This window comes from Seriola dumerili, unplaced genomic scaffold (assembly GCF_002260705.1).
Source record: "Seriola dumerili isolate Sdu_G_001 unplaced genomic scaffold, Sdu_1.0 BDQW01000138.1, whole genome shotgun sequence".
Lineage (NCBI taxonomy): Eukaryota > Metazoa > Chordata > Actinopteri > Carangiformes > Carangidae > Seriola > Seriola dumerili.
Window position 1 is genome coordinate 7736007 of NW_019174393.1, and position 20129 is coordinate 7756135.

Consider the following 20129-nt stretch of genomic DNA (forward strand, 5'->3'; position numbering starts at 1 on the left):
CTTCATATTGATATAATCGGTCAGGAAATAATAACACGAGTGAGTGAATAAGAAAACCTCATTTCACGTAATGAGTATTCTAATCAAGAGATTACATTATCTCACATCGCAGAGACGAGGGAGAGTGGAGTCCCTGGCAACTGGGTGCTGGCAGTGGTAACATGCCTGGGAATGGCTTAATGCCACTGGTACAGCAGAGCTATTACAGTACATGCCTATGCACAATCACACCCTCAGAAACACACACACATACACCTAAACCCTCCTGTATTTATGTATACAAGCATGGCAGCTGAGAAAAAACTAGTTAGTGGAAGAGGAGAAGCCGTAGTGCCTGAGCTAGAAATAGATAGGCTTTCAATTTAACTGGGCAACAGCATTCTGCTTTCTTTTTTTTTTTTTTACATGTTTATCATCTGTAAAAACACGAATGTGTGCTGAACAAAACGAGACAGCAAAAAAACGATCAAGTTTGCCCTAAGAGATGTTGTTTCCTGCAGTAATTTACTGCCCTAAAAAGTTAAGTTCTAATGTATCTTATATTTTTATATACTGTACTCTAAGTCATGGAGGCAAGGGGAAAATTCTAAAATTAAGTAAGACGACCCTCAACCTCTTTAACAAAATCAGGCTTTCAAGCAAGTTAAAGTGTAGTTATACACATCAGGCATGCTTCAGAAAAATGACATAAATATAAATTACACAACCCCCAGTGAAAGAGCATCAGGGAAAATTCTAGTTTTCTTGGGTATGAACACAGACAGAGGCACAGACACACACACACCGATTGCTTTGAGAGCAACGACTGCCACAGATTTTCCTCTGAGATTCACCATAGGTCAGCTCAACAGCTGCTCATCCCCTCCGCCAATCAAACAGGAGCAGGGAGCAAGAACCCAGCATAAATACACGCCAATTAAAGAACCTAAAATTAATCCAAGCAATCAAGCTTCCCCTGTCTTTTTCCCTTGCTACTTCTTGCTTCGACAGATTGACTGCCATCCATCACATCGCTGCCAGTTTCTCTCCTGATTAATCTACTGTAAGAGAAGGTGAATTAAATCAGTGTTTAAGAAAAGGGTGGAAGATAAATCAAGGAGGAACAAATCTCGATGGCAGTGAATGAAAAATAAAAGCCTGGGGGTATGCCTGCGAGGGAGGACAAAACAAACAACCCTGAGTTCACCATGAAAACATCTTGTCACCAGGTGCAATGCTACAATATGGTTCCATATAATTAGTAGCAATGGTAAACATAATGAAGACGGGAAAAGAACAAGAAGTCCATGTGTTTTTGCTCACAGAGCGATACATTATAATCTACTGGACTGAAAGACATGGCAAACCCTGCTTTGTGTTATCCAGTTTCCCCACACAGATTACCAACACTTGATTCCCATTTAATATGAATGGGTGTTAATGTTTTTCATTTCATTTTCATTTCATCTCTAAGGTTTTAATATTTCTTTTTTGTGCCCTGCTTTTCATGTGCGTACAGGTGACTGTACATAGCGTACATCAATAGTCTATAGACATTTTATTTATCATTTTAGTTCAAAACTGACCTGCAAGACAGTCTGGATTTTGGCAGAGACGTCCGCCTGTTCATAGAGCTTGATGCCCTCTTCATGGGCCCCGCCCGGGCACTGCACCGCAATCTGCTGCAGGTGGGCCAGCACCACACTGTGAGCCTGAGCCACTGCCTTGAATTTATCAAACAAAAGCTCCAACAGTTCCAGTAGCAGCCTGCAGAGGGAGCCAGAGGGAGCAGAAAGGGAGGGAGAAAATGAGAAACATGAGGGTAAAGATGTGGAGAAGAGAGGGAAAAGGAGGGAGATCAATACAAATTATGAGAAATGAGACATGGAAATATTTAAAAGATTGTATACATTTTCTCACACAACCAGTACTACATTCAGTCAACACTTTATTAATAAAGGAAATCAACTAGCCTTGAGCCACCAAGGAACTCAGCTTCTGTTTGAAAATTAGATGGAAGGATGTGGTGATATTTCTGGATCCAGGCAGCAAACTAGTTACAAAGTCTCCGCAACCTCCTTCAGGTTTGCCTTATATCCAATTTCACAGTATCCATTAAAACAGTTGAGAAATACTGATGCCTTTGATAATCTAATGTATCCACATAGCCTTTTTTCTAACACGATTCTATGACAACACAGTCCTGGAGTTGAAATCAAAGCACAGTATACAGTAATTTCCAGGTGAGGAGATTATTGAGTATCTCAGCCTCTGCTTGGCCTTAAATGTCCCATTACCTCTTCATGGCTACTATGTATATGTATGTATATGTGCACAGCTGCAATCTTTTAAATGATGATATGATTCCTATTTACCTACATTACTGAGTGCATTTCACATTACCAAGTAGGTATTACAGTTCCTTCTTTTCTTTCACAGTTCAGCGGATACTTACAGATATTTTACCTGCAGTTACAACCCAGCACCTGGACTGGATAGTGTGAAAGTAGTGAGGTGACCAACCTGGACTCAAACGAGGAGCTACTCTCATTAGCTGTAAATGGCTCTGGCTGAAGAAGAGAGCGCAGCCAAAACCAAACTGACCTTCCACTTGATCCGAGTGCTACACTGTGGATTGGAAACTCACAGTTGCCTCATCTACACTAATGCTTTCATACAGACTTTACTATAGCTGCTTTCTGCACAAGGACAAAGCTTTCAAAGTGAAGAGTGAACACAGGTTGCATTAGTTGAGTCTGGATGAGTACCCAGTGCACCTAAGCCAGTGAGTGCCCACTTTATTTTAGTGGAAATGTTACAGTTAATACAAATACAGTCAGTGTTTGTCTAACACTGGCCTTTAAGTATCTTCCTCTGTCATTTCATTTGGATTTTATTTAATTGGTAGTAAGTGAAACCTTTGTTTATTTTATAGATGACTACAGCTTAAAAGTTAAAGAATATTGGCAATTTGAAGTCCCTAATGGACACAGATTTATACAACCAAACACACAAGCTGTGTAAACCTTGAATATTATACATCTTGTACAAATGACATTGCTGAACTTCTTGAACTTATCCTGCCCAGAGACTGTGTCAATGTTCCCTACCCTGAAATCGGTCTTATCCAGTTAGCTTCAGATCTAAGAGAATCTTTCCTGCACCTTCCTGATCAGCTTTTCTGCTGATTTAATTGAGAAAAATAATCTGAGGCAAGCTGGGTGCTTTACCATTAAATGACTCAAGAAAGACCTGTTACAACTAACTAGGATCAAAATATAGGCTCCAAACCAGAAAGGCTGCTACTGCTTCTATTATGTATACTCAAAAGCACCTGAGCCCATACCTCAATGATGCCAAATGAATACAAATTACCACCAATTTAAATGCTGCAATAAAAGAAAGCATGCTAAAAGTTATGGAAAGCGGCCAAGGTTTCCTGGGAAGGTATAAGGATAACATAGTGGCAAGATGGATGTTTCACTAGGGGGCATTTTGGTTGGCTGTCTGTCACTACACTGGCAGTAGCAGCAAGTAAATGTTATTAATGGAGAGGAAAGCAGGCACAAATCACTATGAGCTATAACTCAGTGAATGGAATATGTTCGTGAGACGAAAAGAGGAGCTATGAAATGCCAACGAGTGAGGGAATCTCGCTCTCCCCCTCTCTCATGTAAAAACATGAAGGACAACAACAGAAAGGATACAAAGTGAACACCAGCCTTCTGAAACGGACAAACAATGTATGATCATGTACACCTGCACAGAGGTGGAAACACAAAATGTACAGCTCTGACCTTGTCACCTCTCTTTTTGCTCAATCTCTAAGTGCATTGCAACCACACTCCCACACACACACACACACACACACACCCATGGACAGACACACAAATACAAAAAGTAGACAGCCCAGTCCTTCTCATTATCTCCCAGTGGAGGCCATCCTAATCCATATCGTCTGTTCTTTGAGACCTCACTTCTCATTTCCCCTCAGGATCGAAGCTGACGCACACAAGGCTGATGAACAGCTAGGAGAAACAGCAGGGAGCACACACATGGACGTACTTTCCCTGACTAGCAGACTGACAGTACATCTCTGTGTGTGTGTTTCACTTTGGACGATGATGGTAGTGCCCACATTAGATTATCATTAAGTTAGTTGCCAGTCACAGACAATTAAATTACAACAAATAGGGGTCTACAGGGTGTTTAAAGAAGCGTGCTGAAGTATTAAATGTGCCAGGTCATCCTGCTGTCATACACAGATGGACATAGAGTAGAAATACATTTACACATCTGCCAATCAGACTTTTCCAGTGACCACTCTACTGAACCGGCAGAAAAAAAACAGTACATGAGAGACAAGCAATCAGTCTTGTGATCAATGAGTTTTTCTTGTTTTTAAATTGGATTTAAAATACTTAGCCTTTCATTTTAATGTTCTTTGGGCATTCAAGCATTTCTTCACTTTAAATCTGCTCTCTTTCTGAGGGATTCAGATTAGATTCAGAATCGCCTATATACCAACAACAAAGAAAAGAGAAATAAGGCTCTGTTTTTGTAATGCAAAATGAAAAAGGAATATGAGTTCAAGAAGTCTGATTTGATGTAAATTAAACTGAACTACTCACAGATCAGTGGTGCGTGCTAATAACTTTGGTGCATGGAGAGGGAACCTGCGTGGAGTATCTTTATGAAAGTAAGATCTAATGAAAGGAGCTGGGAATGAAAATGCACTTTCAATGTGGCTGATCACAGAAGATGTGAATGAGAACATAAACCTCCTAGAGCAAGCCACAGACCACTGTATATGCTGTAAAGTGCTTAAGTGTTGCCTGCTAGTCTGCAGTGCTATAAAATATAGTGTGCAATAATGCAAGACCATTGTTCCCTACAAGTGGTACATTGGTTGGAGTTTCCATAGCAACAAACCTTGACTTTAAATTGAAGTGAACATAGGCAGAACTAGGTGTGTACGCATCTGAATTCAAACACACAGACAACCCTCTAAGTGTTCAAATGCAATTCAGCATGCTCTGAGACAAATACAGTGTTATGCGCTCACATACATACGCACACGCAGGCGAACTTAAAACAATCTGTAAGCAGTAGAACTAGGAATGAGCTACATGGTGGCCTATTACATTGAGGTCAGATGAGATTCAGCAGGCAACAGGAGAAGGAAGGCAGACGAGGCCAGAGAGAACATCCCTGACAGAAAACAAGACGTTCCTCTTAAATGGTTCAGGATCAGTGGACTGAGACCTGTGCTTCCCAAGTCTACTCACTGTATGTGTATGTCTGCAGGCACTGACGTGACTGCTTTTAAAATGTAGCAGTCCTCTATGGCAGGTGTGAAATTGTTTGTGTGTGTATGGGTGTGTTTAACCATGACTTGTCTAGGTTTAAAGCAGCAGAGTATCTGTTTTCATGGTCTGAGGCAGGTGCGTCTCCAGTCCTGGCCTTGACTGTGTTTCATACCTGGTTGACTGTCTGACTATGAACACCCAGGGAATGCATTCAAAACTTGTTCTCTACTGCCTTCACTGTCAACTCTTAATATACTTAAAATACCCACTGCATGAAACACCAAAAATGGCTGGTGACTAATCCAACCCATATTAGTATTTATAAATAGCTGTCAAGTATTAGTAAGAAGCTACAGGGATGGTTGATGAATTCCTATCAGTGAATGTTAAGTTAATAGACAGAACTTTACCAGTGACTGGAAAGCGTGGCCACCTTTTATATAATGACACTGGGGGATTGATTCTAATGGGAATACACCTACAGAAGAATCAGCAAACAAGCTTTAATAAAACACTTTTGCATAGATGTCGGGATTATAAATGACAGCTTTATTAAGGTCTTTTATCAGTGGTAACAGCAGTAGCTGCATACTGCTGTTTACACTGATCATTTTTGGAAACAATGCTCGTGCCACTTATTATCTTCTGTCAGGCAAATATGATCATTTCAAAAAGATGGCTTTCATCTTCCCACAGAACTGATTATAGTTTCCTCTCCATGACCATCTATTTAGTGTATTTCCATCCTCATTTACTATTTATCATTAACCTCCAGTTTTCTTCATTTATTTTACTGATCTATGGCAACTCACTCTTCAGGGGATTATTCTCCTCTCTCAGGAAGCCATGATATTTTAACATAGAGTCTTCTTCAACCTCCCTATCCCCATACTTTACCCTGGCTGGCTCTCCTGGGCCAGGTTTTCTCCTCTCTGGTAAGCATGGTCTGCAATCTGAGTGGTGGACCTCTTAACGATCTGTTTCAGCTCAGGTTCCAGCCGCTCCATTATGGCTTTAATGGTCTCTGGGATTTTCTTCAACTTGGCCAGAGCCTGAAGAAAAAGGACAATACAAATATTTTACTTAAAGCATAAATACGTATATATATATGTATATATATATATATACACACAGTAGACTATTGAATATAACAGGCACAGAACAGTGTTAAATTTCACAATTAACAGTGTGGAATATTCAGTACAATATGTACCTTGATGAGGATGCCCATGAACTCAGCACTGTTCTCCTCTGGATCCACTTCAGGGAGGTCAGTTTGGTTCAGCTCCCGTGCATCCTGCTGCAGCTCACGCACTAAAGAAGATATATACATACAGATAGGTTAGCACATACTGTAAGTGCTTATAAAATATTTACAAGCGTACAAATACAATTATTTCAGTACTGGACAGATGTAAAAATCATTGTTCATATCATGGTGTTTTGAGCCGTCTTGCTCTTAAGACACAACCACAAAGGCTTTGGAAACAGTTATGTCACCCGGCAATCTAACATTTCAAATCTATAGTATCTTATTGTGGTAAGATTCATATGGCATACATAAAATGCACAGTGTTTTCTTTGGCACGCTGCAGAACCGGAAAACCGGAACATAACACCCACATACACCAATATACAGTGCACAAACCCAATCAGCTTTTTAATAATGTGACACAGTAAAACAAATAAAATGATAGTTTTTACTATATTAATATACATCATTCTATTTTAAACATGCACACCTGCACCTATCCTATTATCCTCCCCCCTCATGCTCTCACCATATGACTTAGCCATATTAGCAGCTAAATTGAGAGTGGCAGCATGGAGTGATGCTGTAATTTCCATTAGATGGGGCCTCCCAATTCCCCATCAAAGCGCGTTAAGAGAGTTAATGTTTATGGCAAGTTAATGGACTTTGGGTGTATTTCCTCTTTTTCCCATTCCAACTGTAGCTTGTGTAATAATTATGACAATTACTAGCTACAAATGAGGTACTCTAATGCTATTAGACAAAATGGCAAGCTAGGCCACTGATGGAAGCTGGCTGCTGTGTCGTGACCACAGTTGTTAGCATGACAGTGTATAGGCACTTACCACCTGGTGGTAGCTAATTGTCAGTGTTTTCTTTGCATAATGTGGGGGGAACTGTGATTTAGCTTTTACTTTTAGGGCTCCTGGGTGAATTGAATGGACATTTAGTATGTATTAGTGGCATTTTGTACATTTGTGTTTGTGTTTGAGGTCATGGCACACACATAGATGCTAATGTGCTGAGCCAAGTAAATAAAGGAGATGGAGTAAAAGATACACGATTGAAATGACAGCTGTAGGTGACAGAAGCCTTCAGTGGGGAAAGAAAGAGACTGATATAGAGAAAGAAGGACAGACACAAAACAGTTTAATCAAACAACCACTGGATGGCATAGATATGTTCACACCTTTCAGGTAACTTTGCTTGTCAGGAGCCAGTCACATGCTTAAGTTGTTAATGTGTCACTAGGTTGCAGTAGCAATAAGCGATTATGTCTGTGAATGCTGAGTGGTACATATACAGTATGGTCTATGACTGCTTGGTATCCAAACAGCTAAAAACGACTTGGTGAGTCACTAATTTAGAATGCCAAGAGTGGGTGGTGAAAAAAGTGCCAGGCTTAATATAAAAACTCAGAATCACCAAGGGAACACCAAGTTATTGCAGGATTAACTTTTTTCATTATCTTCTTGTTTGCGCTCCTCTGTGCTCTGCCTGGAAGGAATGCTGTGGTGACTCTACGCCCCAACAACCAAGAGAGAATTCATACATTCCCGAATACAGCTATAGCCTGCATTATCAGCCCCTGTTAAAAGCGCTGGTTACCGGTTTGAGTGTAATGAATGCTGTTCCCCTGCTGTGATGACAGAGATGCTGGGTGACTAATGGTACAGATAGGGAGGACAAGATGATTATAATTATAGCAAGGGAAATGTATACTATGATAAAAGTTGAAGATGTTATGACATGTACTGCAAGGAAAGACATGTGGGTGTATGCCAGTGTGCAAAGCTGATTGTGTGTGTGTGTGTGTGTGTGTGTGTGCAATGAGGGTGTGGTGGTGTGTTCAGACCTTTGTACAAGAGTTTGGATCAGCCATTTTTGTGTGTATTCAGTAATATTGTACGTGTGTGTGTCCGTGTGTGTGTGTGTGTGTGTGTGTGTGTGTGTGTGTGTGTGTGCATAATGACATGCAAATGGATGTAAGCCGGAGTGGTGCTAATGACTTCATTATCACTAAGAATATCAGCACAGTGAAAATAAAATTGCCAGCTGAAATCCACACGCTTTGTCATCCATAGAGACCAACAACACTACTTTGTTGATATGTTAATCTCTATAGCTCTCCTAATGTATGCCATTTTAATGGAGCGCAAACTATGTAATCTATTATTTTTCGTAAAAAGCACTTTTAAAATTTCCATTTCTTTTTCTTCTCTTTTCCTTCACTATTATCCTCTTTGCACCAAGCCACCACCAATTGTTTGTCCATTATTGCCTCTTAGAGCCTAATCTAATATGATCCAAAGATCGTACCACTGCTGGATCCAGGTGTGCTGAACTGTGATGAATCCAAAAGTTTGCGTGGGGTGGACAGGCTGCTGACATCCAACACAGGCATTGGAGATGTGTCTTTGGCAGTGGAGCTGTGAAGAGAATAAAATTCAGGGATTAATAAAATAAAACACATCATGTTATTACATATCATGCTTTCTGTCTCATATGAATCATGATATTGCAATTGCATGAGAGGAAAGCAACTCCAAAAATTCTGGAGTAAGAGCTTCTTATACACATACAAAAGTTTAGTATGCACTACCAGAACCGTACCCACTTACCTTCCCTTTCCTAACAAAAACAATCTACTGTTATAACGAAAAGCCTTGCATCTCTGGGTGGGATTGGTGCTGCTTTCCAATGAGCCATTTATCAAGCCTTAAGCCGGAGGTGGAAGCAATCCAGGTCCTTTAAGTTGGGCGGTATAAACACAGTGTGCCTGCTAAGTGAGTGGGGTGTATGGAGGCTGGCTTGTTGTTAGAGGCGACCCAATACAGGGAGGCCAGGACCTGTCACTGGCTGACCCTCAGTAATAAATCACTCTACCTCACCAACCCACCGCTACCATAATTACTGCACCCGCACACAGACACACATAAACACATGTGTAAAAGTGCAAACAACACTTAAGCTGAATGTATTACACAGCATCAACAGTGTTTTTGAAGCCATTGTGCCACATTATCCCCAATAAGTTATACGGCTGCTTCATGAAACTAAGAGAGCGGCCCTAGGGTCACGGAGGCATGGCTTAAGTTATTCTCCTAGTGGCTGCAAAACCTACTTGATCATTTGACGCATCACTGGTGTCACACAGAAAACACGGATGTTGCATTCTGTCATTTTATTTATTTAATACTAGTAATTGGCTTCTGACATTGTCTCCTAGGTTTAAAAAATAGTTTCTTCCCTAAAAAAACCAAACCAAAATATGATGTGTGCATTTTGGTTTGTGTAATGTTCCTACTGTAGCACCTATCATGATGCCTCTTTATTCCCTATGAGTGAATTAATGCTGGTTGCCTCTTTACAGCAAATGATGTGGGGTGTTTTTTTGTCTGTTTCTCTGGAGCTCAGAGCACAAAGTACAAACATAAAGAAGCAGAGCAACAAGTTATAGAAGGTCTAATTGTTTTTGTCAGTAATTGGCTTTGGTTTCCATACAGTAAATAATTGGCAAGTCGCACTTAGTTGTCCCAGCAATGAAATAACTTATAATGAAGGCACATCTATAAAGTCTAAACTTTTCAAAGAAGAAAGCACTTTGATGGCTATATTTCTGTTGAATACATAATAGCCAAACAATAACAGCTTTTGATACCTCGGACCCAAACAAACTGACTAAAAGATGGAGTTGTATAACAGGCAACGTCACATCCTCTGTCTCTCTCAACCTTGCACATTTTATATTAGTGATAAGGCTGTAAAGAAATGAAATAAAAAGTATTTTATGTTTGCTGTGTGGACCCATAAAAGAACAGCTACAGCTTTGCTGAAGATAATAAGGATGTTTATAAAAGAAAAAGAAATAAAAAGAAAAGAAATGAAATGAAAGGAAAGGAAATCCCTTATCCCTTACAGTACCTTATAGTTAGATTGTTTTTAACCACTAGTCATGCTACTGTGCAAAATACTGTAATTTCCTGCACAAACACAGAAGCAATAATAAAGAACTAACCACAATTTTTTTCAAGCATAAACAATCAAGTAAATGAACACACTCCCGGTGATGACACTGAAGAACTATTTTCACATTTCTATTCTTGTGAGGACATCTGGAGGCCCCCCCAAAGTGGTAACAACATATTACAAGAAGTATAAGAAACCGGCCCTTACCCTGGAAGGCGAGCAGCATTTTTGTCCTTGTTCTTATGTCCCAGGCGACTTGTGGACTTGATGTAGAGGTGTCGGTGCAGCTCATCAATGAGTACAAGGTGGATGTTGAGCTTCTTGCTGTGGAGCTCCAACCGCAGATCTCCAAGCCCCTCCACCTGCAGCAAGGGGCCTTCCAAGGACTCCACAGCTGACACCTGCATGTGACAACACACCAGCCAAGCACAGGTTACCCCCAGCTGTATTTCGCAAGTTTTATTGTGTCTGGTCAAACTTTTGCAACAAGCATTCCTGTTTCCACTATCTATTTACTGAGATCGCTTAAAATAACTGAATCAGTAAATATTGTTTTGCTTTGGTATATTCTATTTTTTTTTTTTACATATTTTGCCTACACTGGAGATGACATACAAAATACATGTCCACAGAGGAAGACAGAGGACAACAATTTAGAGAGGGGACAACACATGACAAGGACACCTGAACCAGGGACACCCCACTGTATATATGCAACACATTTTGTGGCCAGTGTACATTCTACATAAAACCTTCATAACAGTGAAAGAAAAATTAATTACACAACCAATATTTGCTTATGCTAAAAATGGCCTCTACCCACAAGTATTAGGATACTACTCCAAAACTCCACACTACACATATAGACCAATCATCTACAGGAAAAAAACACTCTAGTGGACCTCTATAAGGTCATATTAATTATTGCCCCTAACCCTATAAAGAGAGTGGAGAGTTCACCAGGAAATTAAATCGCTCAACATCATTCGATTTTAAAATACAGCTTCTACTTTCAATGTAAAACAAGAGGCCCACTGGTTTTTGTTCCTTCAACCAGAACAAACACTATTCAGACAAAAGACGCTCACATAAATATCAACCAATACATTATTTAACCCCTTCATTTACTCAATGGGTTAGGCAGTCCCCAGGATTTTTCACTTAATGACAAATGTACATGCCGCTCCCTTTATGTCTATCGCCAACTCCAAGAAAGTGAGGAATGCTGAGGCTTCACGCCATGTTTACAATGAGAGAGTGACACTCATTGCAATATTTCTAATCAGCTGAATAAACTGTTAATGAATTTATTTTATTCATTAATTTGATTAAATTGAATTTTATTATAAAATTATTATATTTTTATTTCATTTTATTTTCAATTGACCTACAAATATACGCACTATTTTGTACAATATTTGAAAAATATATTTCACTCAAAAAACTGAATTTAAGTCTAGTCATGCGCTCCTGAGTCACACTCTTTATTACTCCAAATTCACTCAGTCTGCCTCCCTCCTTTTCAATTTTCATTAGCAGGAGCAGCAGTGGTTGTGGTGTGTTTACAATTAATGACCATTAAATAAAATGTGCCAGTCTGTACAGTACATGTCTATTTATGTGCATGTATGTGTTTTTTCGTGTGTATTTCAAGGCAACTAATGGCCTAATGGTAGCGCTGTAGAGAATATTTGCATGACCAGGGCAGGCCAGAAGGGAATGGGTAGCAGTGGGGGAAGGTGGGGGGGGGCATGGGTCAAGTGTGTGTTGATGCAAATGAGAGCCACATTAGTGACAAGATGAGCTAATGCGCTGCATGATCAGCCCCCTTTGGCTTAATAGAATAACTCGGCATGCCTGCAAGGCTTTGCATGTTCTGTGTCTGTGCGTGTACACACTTCTCAGATGTGTCTGTGTATGATTATATGTGTGTGATTGTATGACTGTAAATCACTTAACGCTTATGTGTCTGTGTGTGGGGAGATATCTCATTACCATTGGGCTGGGATGACAGAGGAAGGCTGGTTAACATCATTAGAGGGCCAGGCCTGTCAGTGTGATTAGGGATATGAAGTCTCTAGTGAATTTGCTTGTGAGAGAAGGACAAATAGGGGAAGAAGGGAGAAGAGAAGAGAAGAGAAGAGAAGAGAAGAGAAGAGAAGAGAAGAGAAGAGAAGAGAAGAAGGGGTAATAGCAATTGTATGTGGATCCACCTGCGTTTTTTGTTACTTACAGGAAAAAGGAGAGGAGAGGAGAGGAGAGGAGAGGAGAGGAGTTTTTCTAAAACCAAAGCCAGTCTTGTTTTTAACCAAACCCATGGGGTTTAAAACTGCCATTCAATAGCAGACAGAGAGCATAGTCTGAATTCTAATTGTCAACCCTTAGAGATAAACCTCACATAAACACAAGGCTGCGAAGTTTATCCCTGGCTAATCTACTCCTGCGACAGTACCAGGCGAAAATTATAAGAAAGATTTATACTGCATGTATCTGTAAGCACAAAACAACTTTTGTTAAGGATGGAAAAGAAAGAAAGAAAGAAAGAAAGAAAGAAAGAAAGAAAGAAAGAAAGAAAGAAAGAAAGAAAGAAAGAAAGAAAGAAAGAAATGCAATGTGAAAGCCTAAAGCCTGCGAGACGTTAATCTGACAGATGAGTGCCATAATGAGTGACAGCATGATGGGAACTCTCTGAGAAGTGACACAGACAGTATGATGTCACAGCACAGAGACACAGTCTGTCCTGAGACTATAAAATATATCCGCAAAGAAATTTAGGAAACACTGCACGGTCTTTCACGATTTCTATAAATCTAATTATCACATTCTGTCTGATTATCATGTTTTTCCAAAAATCTAGTGAAAAATTCTGTTAGTGGGGGGTAATATTCTATTTCGCCAGTTTCAAGTCAAAGTTAGATTTGTGTTGAGAGATTTTTTTTCACACTCAAATACCAATACACATTCTATAAACATTTAAAAGTTGATATACACTGGAAACAAGCAGTCATTTTTAGTTTGCCTGTTTAAAAATGGCAATAAATGAAATGAAATGGCAATTGCTGAGCTAACAATACATCAAATTCGCTAAAAAGCTTTTCTGCACTTCAGTTCAGTGCGTGCTATTATTTTAGCTCACAGGTAGCCTTTATTGCTCCATGTCAAAAGTATTGGAAAAAATGTTGAAATGTTGGTGGAATCATTCATATATCAAATGTGTTATTTCAAGGATGTTATTGGTCCATTTTTTAATCTCTACTAACATCCTCTACTTTGGCTTAAGTGCAGGTTATTCAAAGTGGACTTTTCACACATTACTTATTCATGAACTGCATAAATATGTCACCAAAGCAAAAAGTAGAACGAATGCATCCAACATCATTTTGATAGTTAAAGGCACATAAAATGTGCTTTAAAGTCTGCTTTTTCCGTATCAATGAAAATGCACCATCCTGATCAAGTAAAGTGTATTTGAAGTTTGCAAGACAGAGGCGAAACGTCCAACTGACTTTGAACTTTCCGCAACCTTTCAAAACATGCTGAACTGACTGAGCACAGGTTGAATGAAGTTCCACTTCTTTCCACCCCCACAAAAGGATTTTTCATGGTCCTTTGGGTGCACCATCATCCCTCTTTTTTCCTCCTCCTCAGATAACCCCATTCTAGCAAACTAATTATTACCAAAGTCTGAAGGAAGATGTGTGGGAGTGACAGAGGAAGGAAGAGAGGAAAGGGAAGGAAAGGAAAGGAACAGAGAGATCACAGAGCCTGGTCGTTTAGTCCTCAATGCCATCCTCCAGCTCCCCTGCCAAGCATACTGCAAAACACACATCAAAAGACCAACAGTACACGCATACATACACACCTGCAGCGCCCTCACTGCACTTAGATGGTGTCTGCTTGAAGTAAAAGAGTTGCACCCAATGGACTGTTCAAGGCTAGAAAATGCTTCTTTAAAAGGATGAGAGGCACCAGGAAATCAATCTTAGCAGCAACACTTCATAAACACTGCTGTTTATATATGAGTACTGTGCACACAATGGGTCTCAAAGCACCCTATCAGTATTGCCTCATATGCATTTACACTGTCAATTGGTTTTCCCACAACTTCAGCAACAAAACACCAATCTGTTCCTTTTTCCATTTCTCACTTTCTTTACCTTGCATACCATCCAAACAAACTGGACAAAACATCCAAAAAAATGTATCATGCAGTCTATGTTTTTCTCACTCTCTGACTGAAATAATCTACAGCTTACACATACTCAAAACATACAAAGATGCTTACATACAACTCTGACCATCAGTCTACTCACCAGCATATCCGTGGCATGAAGGTAGTGCTTGCTTGCCATATAGGCCTCTAGCCGTTGAGGCACCTGCTTGATGCTTTCAATTTCATCAAGCAGCTGGAGGACATGTTTGTGTTCAATGCCTTCTATCCACAGCTTCCTTAGCTCATCCCTTTTGCAGTGTAGAAGCATCTTACAAGACAGAAGGTTCTCCTTCACCTGCAGGAAAGAGTGCATTGAAATCATACAAGTGAGGCACAATACCAAGCTTGGCCGCTAGGGCTATTTTAAAAACGGTATTACCCCAGAACAAAAGCATTTTGGAAGTGTGGAACAAACTGTTATGACTCAGTAAGTGTAGGTCGGTTATTACTGCTCAAGTCATAATATTGAGAGATTTTAGGTTACTTTCAAAATAGTTTGTTATTCGTTGTTTTGACTGCACTACCCGCTGACTTGAAACAACAAAAAACCTAAGTAATGTAACAAGATATTTTAGCTGTTCTAAAATAACTTTTGATTAATCTATCCATTTTTGGTGTGACAACTAGACACAGGCAGACTTCTTAATATTATCAAGAACATGCCAACTTTAATCTCATAAAATTAAAGTTTACTATCAGATGATGTGGAAATAAAGGGGTGCCATTGACAGGCTACTGAAATCAAGCCCTGTAAAGAAATATCCATGGCAGATATGGCATACAGCCTTAAAGTTGACTCTTCTTTTTTGCCAAATCTATATTGGTTTGTTCATGAGGGGCTGCCCTCAACATTTTGAATAATTTTAACAAATGTGATTGAGAAAATTACATCCAGGGGGCTATGGGTTCTGGACTTCAGCTGCCAATTGTTAAGTTGGCATTTTTCTTCTTGGGTGAACAGGATTTGTGTTAATTAAGTCAGTCTTTCAGTCTTGGAGAACAAAAAGCCTGAAAACTCAGATAAGAGACCCTTTTAATAAATGAACAGACAAATGCAAATGAAAGAAAAAAGCGTATCTGTTTTGTTTTTCATTACACATCTTAAAGCAACTGCTCTGAAATCCATCTGAAACAATGTAGGCATGAACTCTAGCAATAGTTTTCACAACCCTTCAGGTTCATGTATCTGTTGCCTACCTGTTTGATCTTGTTGCGGGAGCTGGTGATGCGCTCTGTGATGCTCTGGTAAGTCCTGATGGCAGTGGTGAGTTCAGCATAATGCTGAACAATCAGCTCATCTAAATCCCTGTCACATGTCTCAAAGGCCTCTTCCAGACGACCCTTCTCTGTCTCCCTGTCCTGCACATCATCACTGCTGGACAGAGTCCTGTATCAGGGGAAGAGGGTAGGGACAAGTAAGATTCAATCTACTAACTAAATTCACATCAGAAATCTGGATGAGGCATCAGTGTTATCTCATCAGAGTGGAGTGCAGAGACCCTCAGGAAACGGCAATTGCAAGCTGAGTTTGAGTTAAGTGGGAGCTTAGATAAAGCACTTGACAGCAGTATAAGGTAGAAGAGGGAAAACATGGGGACAGTAACAGTGCAAGACTTTGGATGCCAACATATCCCTACAGTATAGGGCTGCATGGCAACATTAATAGGTACGTTCATTCTGTAAAAAATGGATCTAGCAGCAGTGTAAGTAGTACTGGTAGATGAGGCTCATTTGATCGTCCAAGTTTAAAAAAGTAATCATTTATTTACATTATATAGCCTAAATGAAACAATTTCATGTATTACATACTGAGAACCCATTGGAGCACTTACAGGTGGATATTCGTTACCATCACTTTCAGAATCCTGTAACTGTGAAGTTTTGTTAGTCTCTGTGTACATTTTCCTCTCTCGAAAAGAGAAGGTAAGACTTGGAGACAGTTAAATTGAGCTATCATGACCGTTAGGGTCACTGACTTGGTTACAAGAGTCACAGTAGTTACAGTGTGTGCCTCTAACTAATGCATCTTTTTTTTTTTTTACTTTTTCAGTGATAAATCGATCCCTGTACATATATAAGCCACAGTGCTCCGACATAACAAACTAGTAAAACTTAAGTCTTTTCATAGAACTTAGCAACTGTTGCTAAGAGACACCTCCAAAATCATTGAGGTAGGTTATTGAGACATTTGGATATTTTTAAAAAAAGTACATTACCGTCCACCGGGCAAAAGAAAAGCCCAGTTGTTTCGTTCTTTAATTGCTACTGATTACTACTACAACTTCTACTCTATATATATATATATATTTTATCTTATTGACAGTGCCGAATAATGAGTGAGCTTCAAATTGTGAAAGGCACACGTCGTGACGAAGTCACATTTTACATTTATTTTGCTTCAGGAAGAAATAAAACTGCTGATATCATTTGCCGACATATAATATTGGAAATAAAAATACTAAATGCGTGTGCTTTAATTAATTTCATACAATTAACAATACAGGAAGGATGTGGCTAACATAGCTAATTTAGCTTAAAAGCTAGCTGTCAATCGGTCTCTGAGTCCAAATACAAGCACAGTTCAAGGGCTGTCCCACATCTTTCCAGCGCTGTTAACTGTATTTAATGAATGCGACAAAACCTCACCTTATGACGGAGATGAGAAGACCAGAAGGGTCTTTGTTTTTGCTAACAGCACTCCTGTATCTCCCTGTATCAGCTGCCATTTTTCCAGCTGCGGCACCCAAACAGGAAGACAGAAGCGCGAGGTTACACGACGGAATTCTGGGAGTTGTGGTTTGAGCTTGGAATGTAACTCAGCAACAGTGGTGCACATTTCTGTGCCTTCTGCAAACAAATGGTGTAACTACATTGATATGGGTAATAGAAAACAATTAAATGGAAATTGGTAGCTCAAAACTTAAACTTGATACAATAGTGGGTCTGAATCTATAGGTCTGTATTTGTTGCTTTATAGATAAACCATTCAAATAATCGCATTTTAATTTTAGATAATTTTTATTTTTAACATTGTATACTAAATTGATCTCCATCAACAGGACTGTCTATTTTGCACAATGTTACAGACAGTGATAAATATTCCTGCTGCAATATTTCAATGCAATATTGACATTTTTGGGTAATTTTTGCATACCACACTAACATCACAATAGAAAAACTGTTCCATTGTAACACTTTCAGTCCAGTCCTCTTGAGACTGATAAAGAAAAGGTTGAGCTGAGGAGAAAGGAGAGAGACAGTGTGTGTCAGTGAGTTAATAGCCTCCACCATTTAGAACATATAGTGCTGGATTTGACGGGGCTCTCCTGTGCTGTATCTCTGACAATCTCTGCTGTACCAATGAGAATGAGGGAGGGCATTGATTCTGGAGCAAAAGAGGTCGATTCCCAGCAGCCTGGGTCCTGATTGATGCACTGGTGGACTGGCAAGATAACATTGTGGGTGATCTTTGCCCCCCCCCCCCCAAAAAAAAAAGAAAGAAAAAAAAGAAAAAAGAAACAATCGCTGTGTCATGCAGGAGCCACAGTTTTTCTTTGAAGGCGCCTAGCTTCCCAGGTCCAAGTTTGATTTTTAAGTTCTTATCACCTTACCCTGCAGTCCATGTCCCATCAGTCCAACTAATCTGCTAGGCTTCTTTTCTCCAATAACACAGCACCAAGGTTATTTCTTTCAGCTGGATGTGTGTTTGGACACTAAGTGATTGCTTTGACTGACTGACCTGTGTGTGGATTAAATGCAAGGGCAATTATGTCTTTGTAGGACATGCCTTTAAGCTATAGATCTAAATGCAGATGCTGTGTCTCAGTTACTCTGTGTCCTTTGTCTAGTGTCCAGAAAAGAAAATATAGATTCTGTAAGAGGTGACTTTTATAGCTCTTTGAATAATGGTGCAGCCACTTTAACAATTCAACTGAATTTGTTTAAGTTTGAAGAAAACAGCTGATGATATGGATTAAGATGAGAGAGGAGCTCTGTTAGAAAAAGCAAGCATTTAAGCAGATGGTTTCCATTGGAAAAGGTTCTTGTGATCATTAAACAATAATGTTTTTGATCTTAGGAATATATTGTTGTTGTTACTCTTGGGTTACAATAACTGAGTGTGACACTGTTAATACATGCTAATAGCTTTAATGATCATAGTGAGAGACATACAATGGAAACATAACAAGGTTGTATAAATACAGTATTTTCACCTCTCCAATTACACCCTTTGGAAACTTGTAACATAATGTCATCCCTTGGTGATTAAGAAGGAGATACTTCCTTACTTGTTTCCATGGAAATGTGGTTGAGGGGAAACAGCAAAACACTGCATCTATTATATCCCTTTTTGATTTTTCACTTAATCTTGACTTGGATAAAACAAAACATGTGTCTCATATCTCTAGCTCAATGCACCACCTGCATTAGGATACAGTCCCTCATAGTCATTTCATAGTCTATGTTTTATTCCATTCCTTTTCCAGACATGCTTGATTCAATTGATATCTTTATTGAGTAGAGCACTCAATTTTGCAGAAATGACAACAAAAGAAGATTAGATGAAGATTTATGGATGCCTAATCAATTCAAATATCACATGGCAAAGTAAGAGATATTGCCAAAAGGCGACAATGATAAAACTTAATAGGACAGAACAAGATGAAAAAGTATATATCCACACTGTCCACTTTTTGGAACTATATAACAGAATATTGTTCAAATCGACCACATTTTCTTCTTGTTTTGGAGAACCTCATCTTGTAGGAGAAGATGTGATGTTTGAGTTGCTTTGAGGTAGCAGGTTTTTCAGCCAGCAAAAGCAATTTTCTTTTTGTGCTGCAGGGAATTTTAAAGCAGCAAATGTTAACTGATTCATATAATTGTATAAATTGAAGTGCGGAGGAAATGCAAGGTGTGAAAACAAGATGATGATAGGCAATAGTGCACATTATGTTCACATCATAGGTGGTAGTAATATATGAGAAAAATGTAAAACACTGAACATGCAGGGAAACCAACTTTTCACTCACCTCCACGTAGTTATTGAATGAAATATTACCAGTAAATTCACCAGCTCACCAAACAGCATAATTGCTCAGTGTCAAAGTCAGTTTTAATAATTATCTTGTTTATGATAATAATGCTGTCATAAATAACAAAGAAAGGCCCTTTATATGCTCTATAATTCAATTATGTCTCTGTTCTATAAGCACTGAATTCAATATAGCCTGAGGCTTTTCAGAGAGTGCCCTCAGGGCATCACTACACATTCTACTGCTTTATTACATAATCTGTTCATAATATACTTGCTGTAGAGGTGACGAAGAACCCATGGGGGAAACTGTCCATGATAATATGACAAAATTTAAAACATCTGAATACCCATTATCTCAGAGTACAACAG

General features: G+C 39.3%; 1 protein-coding gene across 2 annotated transcripts in view; it reads right to left on the reverse strand.

Moving 5' to 3' along the window:
- exoc4 (exocyst complex component 4) overlaps positions 1-17455 on the reverse strand; it is a 110857-nt gene extending 93402 nt beyond the window's left edge. For both annotated transcript variants that reach the window (XM_022749492.1, XM_022749491.1), the window contains exons 1-8: positions 17369-17455; positions 15920-16109; positions 14823-15017; positions 10717-10910; positions 8860-8969; positions 6502-6602; positions 6186-6340; positions 1566-1746 (exon numbers count right to left, since the gene is read on the reverse strand). In XM_022749492.1, the coding sequence (XP_022605213.1) occupies positions 1566-1746; positions 6186-6340; positions 6502-6602; positions 8860-8969; positions 10717-10910; positions 14823-15017; positions 15920-16109; positions 17369-17448 (1206 nt within the window). In that variant the 5' untranslated portion in view covers positions 17449-17455. The remainder of the gene's footprint in view (positions 1-1565; positions 1747-6185; positions 6341-6501; positions 6603-8859; positions 8970-10716; positions 10911-14822; positions 15018-15919; positions 16110-17368) is intronic.
- Between the last annotated feature and the right edge of the window lie 2674 nt (positions 17456-20129).